This window comes from Giraffa tippelskirchi, chromosome 4 (assembly GCF_054371585.1).
Source record: "Giraffa tippelskirchi isolate mGirTip1 chromosome 4, T2T-mGirTip1v1.2.pri, whole genome shotgun sequence".
NCBI lineage: Eukaryota > Metazoa > Chordata > Mammalia > Artiodactyla > Giraffidae > Giraffa > Giraffa tippelskirchi.
In genome coordinates, this window is record NC_137278.1 from 177,051,819 (window position 1) to 177,068,201 (window position 16,383).

At 36.2% G+C, this 16,383-nt stretch overlaps 1 protein-coding gene across 18 annotated transcripts in view; it reads right to left on the bottom strand.

The window, feature by feature from the left end:
- The window catches only part of CCDC91 (coiled-coil domain containing 91), a 381,232-nt gene that overhangs the window by 299,129 nt on the left and 65,720 nt on the right, over positions 1-16,383 (bottom strand). For all 18 annotated transcript variants that reach the window (XR_014082453.1, XR_014082452.1, XR_014082451.1 and 15 more), the window contains exons 2-3: positions 8,672-8,714; positions 5,521-5,599 (exon numbers count right to left, since the gene is read on the bottom strand). Coding sequence is in view for 10 of the 18 variants with exons in the window: in XM_081591771.1 (XP_081447897.1) it covers positions 5,521-5,599; positions 8,672-8,701 (109 nt within the window). In the remaining 8 variants the exon portion in view is untranslated. The remainder of the gene's footprint in view (positions 1-5,520; positions 5,600-8,671; positions 8,715-16,383) is intronic.

The window sequence follows — 16,383 nt, forward strand, 5'->3', positions numbered from 1 at the left end:
AAAATGATTTTGAAAAAAATAGATTTCTCAGCCAAAAAATTGTTTTTCTAAAAAGTATAGTTCTTAAGCCAATTCAAAAACTTACTGATATCTTATGATACGCAAAATCTGGAATGACTTTTTTTGGGGGGAAACGTTAGAAAAATAACATTTTTAAAAGGAGGTAAAAGAACTGGACACTATTATTATTGTTTCTATACCCCTACTATCTTGAACTAAAAATTAGCCTAACTGCTGCTGTCCTCTATTCTTACCTGCCAACACACTGTAGGACCAGGGGAAAAAATTAGAATAAAAAAAACAGCTAAATAGCTGTTCGCTGAGAATCTGTGTCTACTCTTGTTAATCATATCCCCAGGTTATTTGTCTAAATGGGGAATGACCAGGAAAGTTAGCTGAGCTCCAGACAAAACAGCTTGTTAGCCATCCATGAATAATTATCTAAGATTTCCAGGTGTTTTTTTCTAGATTACTGTAATTTTTAAGGAAAACTTAAGTTTGCCTTCCTTTAACTCGTGATTGACAGACTAAAAGGACTTCCCTGGTGGCTCAGAGGTTAAAGCGTCTGCCTGCAATGCGGGAGACCTGGGTTCGATCCCTGGGTCGGGAAGATCCTCTGGAGAAGGAAATGGCAAACCACTCCAGTATTCTTGCCTGGAGAATCCCATGGACGGAGGAGCCTGGTAGGCTACGGTCCACGGGGTCGCAAAGAGTCGGACACGACTGAGCGACTTCCCTTACCTGACAGACTAAATACTCTCAAAGAATTAAAATAATCAAAAAGAGTTACTTGAAAGTAAATCTGCTCTACTCATTATCAAGAAACAATTACCAAGCACTGTTCATTAGCAAGGCACAATGCTATACTAGGTACTTAGAATTCAAAAAAACTTTAAAACATAGTCCCTGCCCTCCAAGGCTTAGACTAAAGTAGACATGCAAAGATGGATGTCATATTGAAAAACTAATATTTTTAAAAGTACAAATTAGTACACCAATGTCCAAGGCAGCATTATTTACAATAGCCAAAAGAAGCAACTTAAGTGTCCATGGACTGAACATATAAACAAAATATAGTCTGTACATACACTGGAATATTAGTTAGGCTTAGAAAGGCAGGAAATTCTGATGCATGCTACTGCATGGATGAAACTTGAGAATGTATCATGCTAAGGTAAAATAAACTGGTCACAAAAAGGAAAATACTGGATGATTCTGTTTATATGAGATATCCAGAGTAGTCAAATCCATAGAGATAGAAAGTAGAATGGGAGTTGACAGAGGCTGCAGGGAGGGGAAATTGGGTAGTTATTGTTTAATGGCTAAAGAGTTTCAGTTTTACAAATGAAAAAGTTCTAGAGATTAGTTGCACAACAATATGAATCTAACTAAAAATACTGAATTGGACACCAAACTGATTGATATGGTGGGGGAAGGGACAAATTGGGAAATTGGGATTGACATATATGCACTACTATATATAAAATAGGTAAGTAATAAGAACCTACTGTATACCACAGGAAACTCTATTCAAAACTCTGTAATGACTTATATGGGAACAGAATCTAAAAAAGAGTGGATATATCAATATGTATATGTATAACTGATGTGCTTTGCTGTACAGCAGAAACTAACACAACACTGTAGATCAAACATATTCCAATAATTCATTAATTCAGTTCAGTTCAGCCTCTCAGTCGTATCTGACTCTTTGCGACCCCATAGACTACAGCACGTCAGGCGTCCCTGTCCATCATCAACTCCCGGAGTTTATTCAAATTCATGTCCATTGAGTCGGTCATGCCATCCAACCATCGCATCCTCTGTCATCCCCTTCTCCTCCTGCCTTCAATCTTTCCCAGAATCAGAGTCTTTTCATATGAGTCAGTTCTTTTTTAAAAATGTGGTTAAATGCATATAATGTAAAATTTACCGTATTTATTATTTATTAATTTTTTATTATTTATAAATTTTAAAAAGCACAAATTGGTATAGGCCAAGGGCCAAGGAAATGAGACAGAAAAAAAAATGATATAGTAGCTCAGACCAAAAAGCAATTATGAGAAATGGAACAAATTCAGTGAGAACTGTATTTTTTTTACAAGAAAAATAAGACTCAAGCAAGCAGACGGGATAAGGACAAGTATGACAACCAGAAGCAATGGCAAACAGTAGCAGACATCATCTGGAAACACAATGTAGATCACAGTTTGATTTGTAGGCTTCAAACAACAGCCAGGGAGACAAGCTAGAGGGTAAGGCTATGAAGGAGAGAGGAAAATGCTTGAGGCAATTCTTCTCACTGAATAGCAGTATAGTACTAGTCGCTCAGTCATGTCTGACTTTTTGCAACCCCATGGACTGTAGCCCGCCAGGCTCCTCTGTCCATGGCATTCTCTAGGCAAAAATACTGGAGTGGGTTGCCATTTCCTCCTCCAGGGGACCTTCCCAACTGTACACAAAGGAGACTTCATTAATATGCATTAGAGGATACCCCAGGTTAACCTGTTATAGAAAACTCTCTTGAGTCTTTAAATTCTATACCAATTCTCACTGAATAGCTTTTACTGAAATGAGGCAATATTCATCACAGTTTTACTAAGAGTAAAGGCAAGAAGACAAAAGGAGATTCATAATTTTATATTCATTCCCCTCTTACATTCTCCAACTCCTATGATTAAGGAAGTGCATAGACACATACCATTAATTAGATGCCTCACCATAAGGAGGGATGGGCCTAGAGACAATAATCTGTGTGAAGAAGCAACATGTGCATTTCATTTACTCTGCAATTTTTAAATTTCATTATCAGCACTGCATATAATCCAGTATTTTAAAAGAACCCACTAAGTAAATGATGCTAATATTACAGAAAAATGCATGTCCCTAGGTACGTCCTTTCATTGACAGTATTGAAGGCTAAAACAGATAGTCTCAGAGGAAAATTATCCCAGTTGCTATAAGGAAATCATCCTCTAACTGACTGCCAGCCCTATAGCAGACTAATCACTAGGCACACTAAGCCAACTCACTCTTTATTTACAAAACCATTTGAAATGTTCTATGCCTGATGTCGGTGTTGCACTATTCCATACTCTCCTTATTTCTCAAGTCCCTTTTTTTCCTCCTGTTCCCTAACTATGGGCATCCAAATTTCTCTACTTAACTCTATTCTTTCTGTATGTGGCTTCCCACTGTGATCTCCTACAAATTCAACTGTCATTATCAGTGGGAAAACTCCCAAACCAAGACCTCCAGTCCACCTTTCTCCTGAACTCTAGGTACTTTAAATACACGTCTAAGACAAATTAATTAACGCCTCATACTGTCCCAAACTAACTCTTTTAAATTCTCTATTTCTTTTCATGGTAATACCATCCTTTTTAGAACCAAGTCTTACAACCTTAAAAATCAATTCTGACTCCTCCTTCACCCGTACATGCAATCAGTCAGACAGTCCTGCTGATGCTTTTCTCAAAAAACAGAGTTACAATAAACTGAAATAAGAACCTGAAAGTCTAGATTTCATTCCTAAACATATTTATCTGTATCAAATTCCAAAACTTTCACAAGCTATCATTTCATTATCTGAACAATGGGAAGAATGCAGCTGCCCTACCTATTTCACAATAAACAAATACATAATGGCGAACTGAAAATCCTCAACCATTATGTAAATATATTATCTCATCTTCCTACCCCCTCCTGCTGTCACCCTAGTCTAGTCATTTATTCAGTTACTTATTCATTCATTCATCCATTTTTTTCTTTAATTATAGGATCAAGTACAAGCCAGGTACTATGTTCAGCATTTAAAACATAACAATAGAACAAACAGATATAGCCTAACATAACTTACAGTCTAAATTGAAAGTCAGAAAACAGGTACATGTAGATGGGAGAAGGTTCTCTGGGAAAACTTCCCAGAAAAAGAAATATTAAAGTAAGAAACAATACATAAAACAAATATGAGTCTACAAGGTAAGGGTGTGGGGGAGAGCACCAGTAGGAAAAAGATGAGCAATTTGAGGCAAAGGAAACAACACTTATATCCCTCAAACAGGAATGAGCATCCTAATAGTGCCATTTTCTTTTCCACATTTACACCTTTATTCCATGCATTTTTCTCCCTTCAAATCTTTCTCCATTCTTATCTCTGCCTATTGAGATTAAACTCATCCTTCAAAGCCCAGATAGACGATATATAACCAGTTTCAAGGACAATACTTGACTCATTTGAGGCATGACGTAACATTTGGTAAAGGAATGGATGACAAAATCATCATTCTTTCCAAGTCACAAATCTGCTTCGTATTACATATATACATACACTTGCCTTGTCTTTCCTTGAAGGACATGTCTGCATAGTGTCTCATGCACAAAAGGTACTCAAAAATATTTGTTAAATGAATAATTATAATAATCTGAGACAGACGTTTTAAAGAATATTTTCATCTTCGACTCCTGACTTTACAATAATTTGGCAAAAAAAAAGAAAACGCAAAATAATATTTAGACATGAATTATATTAATACTGAATATTAGGTCTTCCACAAAATACTTCTCAATAATAGAATTTATTTTTGTATTTCATTTCTTAGATGGCTTAATTTTTAACATTTTTGAACGATTTTCCTATAGAAATACTTCAAATTTAAATACTGTGGGGGATGACAAATAATTTTTGAATATTAAGAAGAAGAAGTCTTTAATTAATGAACTAGACACTCTAAAAAAATTACTTGGCATCTCATCTTTCTAAAACTAAAACAAGTTTGGAAATGCAAATTGTACTTTAATTCCATTTAATGCTGATGGAATCATTTTTGGAATCATGCCTCAAGCCACCATTTCAGAATTTGTTATGCAATTCATAATTCAGTTCAGTTCAGTTCAGTCGCTGTCATGTCCGACTCTTTGCAACCCCATGAATTGCAGCACGCCAGGCCTCCCTGTCCATCACCAACTTCCGGAGTTTACCGAAACTCATGTCCATCGAGTTGGTGATGCCATCCAGCCATCTCATCCTCTGTTGTCCCCTTTTCCTCCTGCCCCCAATCCGTCCCATCATTAGGGTCTTTTCCAATGAGTCAACTCTTCGCATGAGGTGGCCAAAGTATTGGAGTTTCAGCTTCAACATCAGTCCTTCCAATGAACACCCAGGACTGATCTCCTTTAGGATGGACTGGTTGGATCTCCTTGCAGTCCAAGGGACTCTCAAGAGTCTTCTCCAACACCACAGTTCAAAAGCATCAATTCTCCGGCGCTCAGCTTTCTTCACAGTCCAACTCTCACATCCATACATGACTACTGGAAAAACCATAGCCTTGACTAGATGGACCTTTGTTGGCAGAGTAATGTCTCTGCTTTTCAATATGCTAGTTATGCAAAAAACTAGGTTAAATTTGGGTCATTCCATTTATCAGATCAAAGAAGGCAAAGTGCAAAGGTAGAAAGGTGCTTTCAAAAGAAAGACAAAAGTATTGAATAAGAAAAACATTCGTAGTTACTCTATAGTACCTGCAGGAAAAGCAGCCCAAGGAATGGCAGGAGATGTAGTTTGGGTTTCCCCATTTCCACCATCAAAAATCTCTGCAGCCTATAAGACGAAGGCAAAATTATCTCAGAAAATCTGAAAAGTAGAAATGTTACTTAAGCAATTAAGCCTCCCAATTCTACAAGCACAATTCTCTGTAATATACTACACATTTTCCAATTTCCTCTGAATAGTAGATTGTTTTTCAGTCTTCAGTGCTACCACCTCCAACTACTAGTCACTGCCCCCAGTGCTTGTGCTCTGTCCTTGAGTTCACTCAGATATATTTCCTGTCAATGAAATTTTATTTTACATATCTTCACAGTTTCATTTCTGAACCTGCAATATTTACCTATGTATATAAGAAAAATACATTATTTTTCTTCAAAAACATAGACACTAAATCTTTTTATTTAATTATCACAAGATCAAAAGAAATTAAAAAAACAAGATTTACCCATATGCTTTAATAATATACCAGGCTTCCCTTGTGGCTCAGCTGGTAAAGAATTCACCTGCAATGTGGGAGACCTGGATTGGATCCCTGGGTTGGGAAGATCCCCTGGAGAAGGGAAAGGCTACCCACTCCAGTATTCTGGCCTGGAGAATTCCCTGTATAATCCATGGGGTCACAAACAGTCGGACACGACTGAGCATCTTTCACTTTCACTTTAATAATATACCAGCTGGACTTACCAGCATTCAACATTTAGAAAATTCCTAAACCTGACATTTAAATTAAACCCTCATATTAAACAGTTTTAATCTATGAGACAGTCAATTACTGAATGCTGAGTTTGTGGGTAAGAGTGCAGAGTTTTCTCTCTCTTAAGTGTTCAGGTCACAGAAAAATTACTATTGGAAAAAAAGGGCCAGAATTTCAACTTGGATTCTGCATTGAGTTGTCAACCAAAAAGACAGTAAATTGGGCAATTGACAAGTCAGTTGAGGGAATCTGCCACAGGAGTTAAGTGATGTTGAATACAGAAGCTACTCTCTACAAACTATGAAAAATGTGCTAAGTCACTTCAGTCATGTCCGACTCTGTGATCCAATGGACTGTAGCCTGCTAGGCTCCTCTGTCCATGGGATTCTCCAGGAAAGAATACTAGAGTGAGTTGCCATGCCCTTCTCCAGGGAATCTTCCCAACCCAGGGGTTGAACCCACTTCTCTTAGTCTTCTGCATTGGCAGGTGGAGATTACTTACCAATACTACCACCTGGGAAGCCCCACAAGTCATGAGGGAAGGCCAAAAAAATAAAATAAAATAAAAATACTGCATATTCCTTAACCTAGCCATTCCATTTCTAAGAATTCATCCTAAACATATAATTGTAAAAATTTACCCACAAGGATGTATACCAAAATGTTATTTATAATAGACAATCACTGGAAACAATCTAAACATTTACCAGAAACCTGATTAAATAAATCATCTTTTACTCATATATTGGAATTCTCTAGAATCATTAAAAATGTTTTAGAAAAAAATCTTAATAACATCTAAAATATGTTCACATAAAAATACAGATAGTGCTTATCTAGAATAAACTATATATTTATCTAGAAAAAAGGTAAGAAAGACAAAAAACAAATTAAAAAGAAGGTTTTCTAGTGGCAATTTTTATTCATTTGGCTATTAGTCATTTTTCAAATTTTCTGCACTAAAAATACTTCTAAAATTCAAATACAATTATTTTTTATTAAAAAATTATTAAAAATTAAATAAATTTTTTAAATAATTTAAAAAGTATTAAAAATCATTTCAGAATATTCTATCAATGCTTAATTCATTGACATTGATAACTGTACTGTTGTTAAAAGAATATCCTTATTCTTAGGAAACATTAATACACACTAAAGTATCTAGGAGTAAAGAATCATAATGTATTTAACTGACCTTCAAATGTCTCCTCCCAGAAATGTTTATATACCCAAGGATAGAAACCTTTCATATTTCTACAACAGAATGTAGAAAGAAAGAATCCCAGCAACCATAATTAAATTGGAATGGTTGGTTAGCATTGTACCTGTGTAATATTCAAAGGAATAGATCCATTGAATATACACTGAAGTATAACTGTTACTCTAGAGAATACTATCTACTCTTAGTTCTCTGATAAAATAAATCAAGAAACATAACAAGATTCAGTCACCCAACAACCCAAAATACTAAAGCAAATGCAGAAAGCATATCAATGTGCTAAACAAAAAGTTTTAGATAAAATGCAGAAAATAGGTAAGTTCATATTCTAATTATTTCCATATTAACAGATATTAAAGAGCAACAGGAGAGAAACTGATCCTAACCTAAAATAAACTCATACCATTCTTTCATGACATTCAGAACGCTGAATACATACTAATATCTCATTTCTCCTATTGTAATGTCATCAATTACAGTCATTATCTTTAACAATCTCCTTTTCACCAAGTTCCAAACTAGATAAAAGTCTTTCTTAAAAAAAAAAATCACAGAGCTCACTTGATGGTAGTTCCAGGACTTGAGCTCAGGCATCCTGACTTCTAATCCAGAGATTTTCCTGCAAGACTATACTGGCTCCATAAAAATAACTGGGTTACAAAACATTTCAATAAAATGAACACACACTGAAAAGGATTAAGGAAAAGACAGGGCTTCTTCAGTTAACAATTTCCTTACAAAGCATCCAACTAAAACCTGAGAGAATAATCTAACAACACAAACACACTAATTAGCTCTGTAAGCCACCAAAAGGCAATGTACTTAATACACTAAATCAACTCATTACAGGTATAAACATGAAAACATGTCACAGATCTTCAACACTCATCCCTCATCTCACAAGTATTTCCTAAGAGACATGTATCCCAACAGAACCATCTGCTGACTATTTCCCAAATCTCTTCTTTAGTGCTTCCACCAGTAGCACTTAATTACCTCAATTTAAAACATTCCTATGGGTATGATCAAGTGTTCAATAATAATAAATCAATTTTAACTTTCAGAGGGAATATATTTTAATTTTTCTGGATTTCATTTTTTTATTCCAGAGTTACATTCAAAATGATCAAGAAAGGATCATGAACATCAATGATTAATAATACATTTAAAACAATTACACAAGTAAAACAAGGTAAATAATAGCACATACCTCAAAACCACCAAAATCATCATCATCCATTCTTTAAGTGCACCTGAAAAACAGAAGACATTGAAACAAGCCCACACACATAGTCATTTATGTCAAAACACTTCTCTCACTTGTTCTTTTGATTTGTAAATTAGAACTATTTCATTTGGGTTAAAAAAAATGATTTAATTAAATGCATATGCATTTTTTAACACAAAAAGACTGAGATTTTTTTGACAAAATTAGCCATTCTGGCAATATTAACAATTTCTGTGACTTTTTCAGCAACCATGTATTTTGCCATTTTGTGTTGAGACGCCAGGAGTGGAAAAATATTCTTTTACATTTTAATTTGCTTTTCCCAAATTGGCACTAGGGCTCAATTCAATAATGCTTCCTGCTTTTTGCATCTATTCCTCAGTTGTCTGGCAACATCAGCACAAACTCCAGCTCAGAACAGGACTGTGGTGAATTTTTGGAAATCTGTCCCACACCACAAAGGTTCTTCCCTTGGTTTCATGGCCGAGGTTGATTTAGATTTTCAAAATTGATCAGCATTTTTGAGCTGTGGCCACAACTTCTGGAGCATTTTGATATGTGTATTTTTAGCTGAAACTGCTTTGCACTTTTGGAAAAATGTGGAGCAAGTTACTAGGCTGATCAAGATAAATCAAGTCATGTATTCATGGAGACCAGGGAAGAGAAAAACACAAGCAAATATCCAGAATACCTCTCTTCTTTACCCTTAAAAGATGTAAGCGAGACAAGCAGTGGGATAATACATGCTTTATTTTGTCCTAAATGCATACTATAAAAATAGAAGGGTAAAACTATGAGTGCCTGGGCTTTAAAAAAAAAAAAAGAAAAAGGAGATGCTTTCATCGAACAAACCATGAAAGAACTAAAAAACCTAGAAAGGTAAAACAAGTAATAAGTGATATGTATCAAAACTAAATTTACAATAAATTGTGAACTGGTGGGCAGAAGTCACACTCTGGTCAATAACTGGTTTTCCATTTCTATCTTTCAAAAGTGGACATATTCAAATATTAATTACAGGTTTCTTGACTCAATTATCCAAGATGGACTTCATTACAGAAAACCTTCTCGAACTTCTAAAAAAAGAACAAAAACAGCTAAGCAAATTAAACTGTATATGCTAAGCAATAATTCTAAAGGTATTTTCTAAGGCATTTTGCTCTGACTGATAAAGCAGTTGTCATGCTTTACCTTGTCACCAAAATTACTACTGTGTGTGCATGTGCTCAGTCATGTCCAACTCTTTGCAACCCCAGGGACCATAGCCTGCAGGCTCCACTGTCCATGGGATTAATTAACTAATGCCTTGAAAAATAAAACTCAAAAACAGTCAAAGAAAAGTAAACAGTAAAAAGCAATCTCAGGATTGTTTTGTTTTAATAGACAAAGAAAATTTATTTTCACAGAAACACAGTAGGCAATGACATTATAAGAAATATACAGACAGAAATATTCAATGCATTATAAAAATGGACAACCCTAAATTAACCAAAATATAATACCAGTATTGTCACCATTACCCACAATTTAACAATCTGTTGAAAAATTTGCAAAAGATGTACTTCTCCAAAAATCAAAACGAAGCAAATCATCCACATACACTTAAAAAATACGAACCAGACTTTCAGAAACTTTTGATGGTGGTTAGTTTGAAATGGAATTCACATTAATTCTGATGCAAGCAAGTAGAAATCTGTATGTGATTACATTTTTCATGAAGAAATTATGAAAGAAGAGTGATATGGATACTGAGAATTAACCAAGACAAACTATAAACACCGATTTTGTCTTTTCCATGTGTCCCACAAATCTCAGGAGACAATTAAAAGCTATTTTTAGCATCTGCAAACACTGTACCCAAATAATCTGGTTTCAAAAGAATGGAATTCTTAGAGTAATGCATCTATGTGTTTTCATATGACACAGCCCAATAAGTTATTTGTTAAGATACCAGAAAATTTGAAAACAAAAACAAATACCCATGCCTAAGAATCATTCCAGCTTGTTTGCCTGTGGTAATCAACCAAATACCATCAGCTTCCTAAGTACTGATTTAGCTCTACAAAAGAAGATGTTAGTGACCACAGATGCTTTCCATACCCCAGCAAGTATTACATATTAAAATGCAGATAAGTCTTCTGGTATTTTATTTTCAAAGAAATATTAATATATTTTAAAAGGAAAATGTGTCCTGAGTTTCTTAAAATACAGTTCTAGAGAAATAAAGATTATTTTAAAGTAACAGCCTTTCTCTGAATAATTTAGTTTCAAATTCTGAAATAGTTTCTGTTTCCTTCTGAACATTTTAAAGAGCAGGAGGAAGCAAAATTAACAGCACTGATTTGTCAAAATCAACTTTACAAAATACAAAAACTAAAAATTATTTTTTAAAGGAAATATTACAAGTGTGGGCTTGATTATGGATTTAGCTAGTCCAATACATTCAGAACACTGCTTCATCTACAGTGCATTTATTAACCTTTTAGAAAACTTCCAGCACTTAACATTATCTGCCTGAAGTACAAATATAATAAAGCAACACCAAATATTTCTGTCATATAAGTTATAGAATCATGAGCCTGGCCAAAAAATTGGCATATCCATGCAGTTCATTCTTTGGTGTCATGGCAAGTGGAGAGATGAACACTTTGTTATGATTAGTTATCTATGTTGAAAGATTTCATTAAATCCAGGTTTAACAATTCGGACATGACTTAGTGACTGAACAACGACAATTCTCGGACTTCTTTATATCAGAATTTAATCTCTTTTGTTGCATTATTATGTTAATTCTCTCCTAAATTACCCTCAGTATTTCATATATTGCTGATATTTCACAAGAAAAACATATACACAACACTTAGAAAAGAAAAATGTGTTAGTCGCTCAGTCGTGTGCGACTCTTTGTGACCCCATGGATTCTAACCCTCCAGGCTCCTCTATCCATGCACAACACTTAATGTAACATTTTTACTGAGCAACTCTACAGAGGGGATCACTCAAGGTCCTCAAGAAGTTACAGTCTGCTGTAGAGCAGAGGGCAGTGTGTAAGAAGAGCATGCAAATATAAATAACACAAAATATACAAGGGTCTTAGAAAAGAAGATGAACATCCAATGTAGGAAAAAATTTTCAGAAGTTGGGCATCATGAAATCCTTCAGGTAAAAGGAGACATCTGAAATTTATTTCAAGAGACTTAGCAGAGAATTTAAAATGGCACATTAAGAACATGGATTATACTCAAGTCTTTTCCTAAAATATTTTCCTAAAAGATAGCAAGCAAGGATTGGATTGTTTGCTTTCACATAAACAAAGGTCAAAGAGTAGGTAAAAAGAAAAACAACTGTGGAAAAAAAAAAAAAACAATGCAAATACAAGGAAGATGAATCTTATACTATCAGTGGAGAAAATGAGAATCAATCACATTTGTATCAGGGAAACCACAAAAGGCTCAGGAATGAGCAGCACTGAAAAACGAGTAAAGATGAGATTCAACATAAGAATCACAGATATAGCCCAAGATCCCCTCCCAGAATCGGCACAACGGGGTAATTAATAATTCCTCATCACAGAAGACAACTGAAGATTTAATCCTTGGGCAGTGTAAAAGCAAGAATCTCTAGACTGGAAGATCAGAAATAGGTGACTAAATCAAAACTGTATTAAATTTTGAGACCCATTCCCCCATCTTCTTTCACCACTCAGCAACCAAATTGCCAGTTGCAGGTCTTCAACATCTACAAACAGTAGATTATAAGATTCTTCTCTGATCTAATCTAATCACTCCCTGACAAAGGACCTCACCAGACATTCCACAAAGATACAGCTCACTCAGGTAACACTACTTTGACAAATCCTACCCATATACGGGTCAAGAAGCAAGTTAGAACCTGTATGGAACAACTGACTGGTTCAAGATCAAGAAAGGAGTTCCAAAGGGCTGTCGGCTGTCATCCTGTTTGTTTAACCTACATGCTGAGTACATCATAAGAAATGCCAGACTGGATGAATTACAAGCTGGAATCAAGATAAGCGGGAGAAACATCAACAACCTCAGATATGCAGATAATACCACTCTAATGGCAGAAAGCCAAGAGAACTAAAGAGCCTCTTGATGAGGGTGAAGGAGGAGAGTGAAAGAGCCAGCTTAAGACTAAACATTAAAAAAAAAAAAAAAAAAAAACTAAGATCATGGCCTCTGGTCCCATAACTTCATGGCAAATAGAAGGGGAAAAGGTGGAAGTAGTGACAGATTTCCTCTTCTTGGGCTCCAAAATCACTGCAGACAGTGACTGCAGCCATGAAATCAGAAAACGATTGCTTCTTGGCAGAATAGTGATGACAAACCTAGACAGTGTGTTGAAAAGCAGAGACATTACTCTGCCGACAAAGGTCTGTATACTCAAGGCTATTGTCTTCCCAGTGGTCCCATATGGTTGTGAGAGTGAAAAGTGAAAGTCACTCAGCTGTGTACAACTAACTCTTTGCGACCCCATGTACCGTAGACTGCCAGGCTCCTCTGTCCATGGAATTCTCCAGGAAGAATACTGGAGTGGGTAGCTGTTACCTTCTCCAGGGGATCTTTCTAACCCAGGGATAGAACCCAAGTCTCCCACACTGCAGGTGGATTCCTCACCGTCTGAGCCACCAGGGAAGCCCACGGTTGTGAAAGCTGGACCATAAAGAAGGCAGAATGCCAAAGAATTGATGCCTTCAAAATGTGGTACTGGAGAAGACTCCTGAGAGTCCCTTGGACAGCAAGGAGATCAAACCAGTCAATCTTGAGAGAGATCAACCATGAATATTCACTGGAAGGACTGATGCTGAAGCTGAAGTTCCAGTATTTTGGTCACCTGATGCAAACAGATGACTCATTGGAAAAGTCCCTGATGCTGGGAAAGACTGAAGGCAGAAGGAGAAGAGGGCATCAAGAGGATGAGATGGCTGGACAGTATCACCGATGCAATGAACATGAACTTTGGGCAAACTCCAGGAGATGGTAAGGGACAGGGAGGCCTGATGCGCTGCAGTCCACAGGGTTGCAAAGAGTCGGACATGACTGGGCGACTGAACAACAACCCACATACATGGAATTTACAATTTGCTTCTTATTTCATTAACAGACAAAATAAGTACAACAGTAAAAAGAAGGGAATATGGAGTTCGGCTGCCTGGATTCAGATTCTATCTCTGCCACCTACCAAACTGTGTAAAATTAGGCAACTTATTTATCATTTTATGACTCAGTTTTCTCATCTGTCAAATGGGAATAATAATAACGGTAACCAATTCCTAAAGTCCTTGTGAGGATTAAATAAGTTAAAATAGACGAAGCACTTAGAACAATGTCTGACACACTTTAATCATTACATAAGCATAAGCTACCTTATTATTAGTGTTTCATTCACATCTGAACAGATAGCCAAAGACAATCAGAGATATGTAGAAAGGAAATTATGGTTGCTGGGGGGCGGGGGAGGGATAATTTGGTTGCCTTTGAGAAGGCCATGTACACACTGCTATATTTAAAATAGATAATCAACAAGGACCTATTGTATAGCACATGGAACTCTGCTCAATGTTATGTGCCAACCTGGATAGGGGGTGGGGGGTGGGGAAAAATGGATACATGTATATGTATGGCTGAGTCCCTTTACTGTTTACTTGAAATTACCACAACATTGCTAATCAGCTACACCCTAATAAAAATAAAAAGTTTAAAATATGGGGAAAAAAAACAATAAGAATATTCAAATGACAAAAAAAAAAAAGAATATAGCTAATATGAAAAGAGCAGAGGTCAATTACTAATAGCTCCAGAAAGAATGAAGTGACAGGGACAAAGCAGAAATGATGCTCAGTTGTGGATGTGTCTGGTGTGAAAGTAAAGTTCAATGCTGTAAAGAACAATACTGCATAGGAACCTGGAATGTTAGGTCCATGAATCAAGATAATGTGGACATGGTCAAGCAGGAGATGGCAAGAGTGAACATTAACATCTTAGGAATTAGTGAACTAAAATGGACAGGAATGGGCGAAGTTAATTCAGAATACTATTATATCTACTATTGTGGGCAAGAATCCCTAGAGAAAAAATGGAGTAGCCCTCATAGCCAACAGATGAGTCCAAAATGCAATATCTGAGGAAAATCTCAAAAAATGACAGAATGATCTAGGTTTGTTTCCAAGGCAGACTATTCAACATCACAGTAACCCAAGTCTATGTCCCAACCACTAATGCCAAAGAAGCTGAAGTTAAATGGTTCTATGAAGACCTACAAGACCTTCTAAAACACCAAAATTTGTTTCATCACAGGGGATTGGAATGCAAAAGGAGAAGATACCTATAGTAACAGGCAAGTTTGGCCTTAATGCACAAATGAAGCAGGGCAAAGGCTTACAGAGTTTTATCAGGAGAACACATTGGTCATTGGTTATAGCAAACACCCTTTTCCAACAACACAGAGATGATTCCACACATGGACATCACCAAATGGTCAATACCAAAATCAGATCAATTAAATTATTTGCAGCCAAAGATGAGAAGCTCTATACAGTTAGCAAAAACAAGACCTGAAGCTGACTGTGGCTCAGATCATCAGCTCCTTACTGAAAACTTCAGGCTTAAACTGAAGAAAATAGGGAAAACCACTAGGCCATTTATGTATGAAAATCAAATCCCTTATGATTACACAGTGAAGTAATGAATAGATTCAAGAGATTAGATTTGGTCGATAGAGTGCTTGAAGAACTATGGACAGTTTCATAACACTATACAGGAGTCAGTGAACAAAACCATACAAAAGTAAAAAAAAAAAGGCAAGATGTCAAAGTAGTAGTCTGAGGAGGCTTTACAAATACCTGAAGAAAGAAGAGAAGTGAAAAGCAAGAGAGAAAGGGAAATATATATCCAACTGAATGCAGAGTTCCAGAGAATAGCAAGGAGAGACAAGAAGGCCTTCTTCAATGAACAATGTAATGAAGCATAGGAAGACAACAGAATGGGAAAGACTAGAGACCTCTTCAAGAAAATTGGAGAGATCGAGGGAACATTTCATGCAAGGATAGGCACAATAAAGGACAGAAATGGCAAGGACCTAACAGAGGCAGAAGATATTAAGAGGTGGCAAGAATACACAGAAGAACTATATAAAAAAAGGTCTTAATGACCAGGATAAGCACAGTGGTGTGGTAACTTACCTGGAGCCAGACATTCTGGAGCGTGAATTCAAGTGAGCCTTAGGAAGCATTACCAGGAACAGAGCTAGTGGAGGTGACAGAATTCCAGCTGAGCTATTAAAAACACTAAAAGTTAGTGTTGTTAAAGTGCTGCGCTCATTATGCCAGCAAATTTGGAAAACTCAGAAGTAGCCGTAAGACTGGAAAAGGTCAGTTTTCATTCCAGTCCCAAAGAAGGGCAACGCCAAAGAATGTCCACAGGAGAATTGTGCTCCTTTTGCATACTCATTAAGATTACACTCAAAATCCTTCAAGTTAGGCTTCAGCAGTACATGAACTGAGAACTTCAGGATCTACAAGCTGGGTTTAGAAAAAGCAGAGGAACCAGAGATCAAATTGCCAACATTCACTGGATCACAGAGAAAGCAAAGGAATTCCAGAAGAACATCTACTTCTGCTTCATTGGCAATGTGGAAGCCATTGTCTATGTAAATCACAACAAACTATAGAAAAT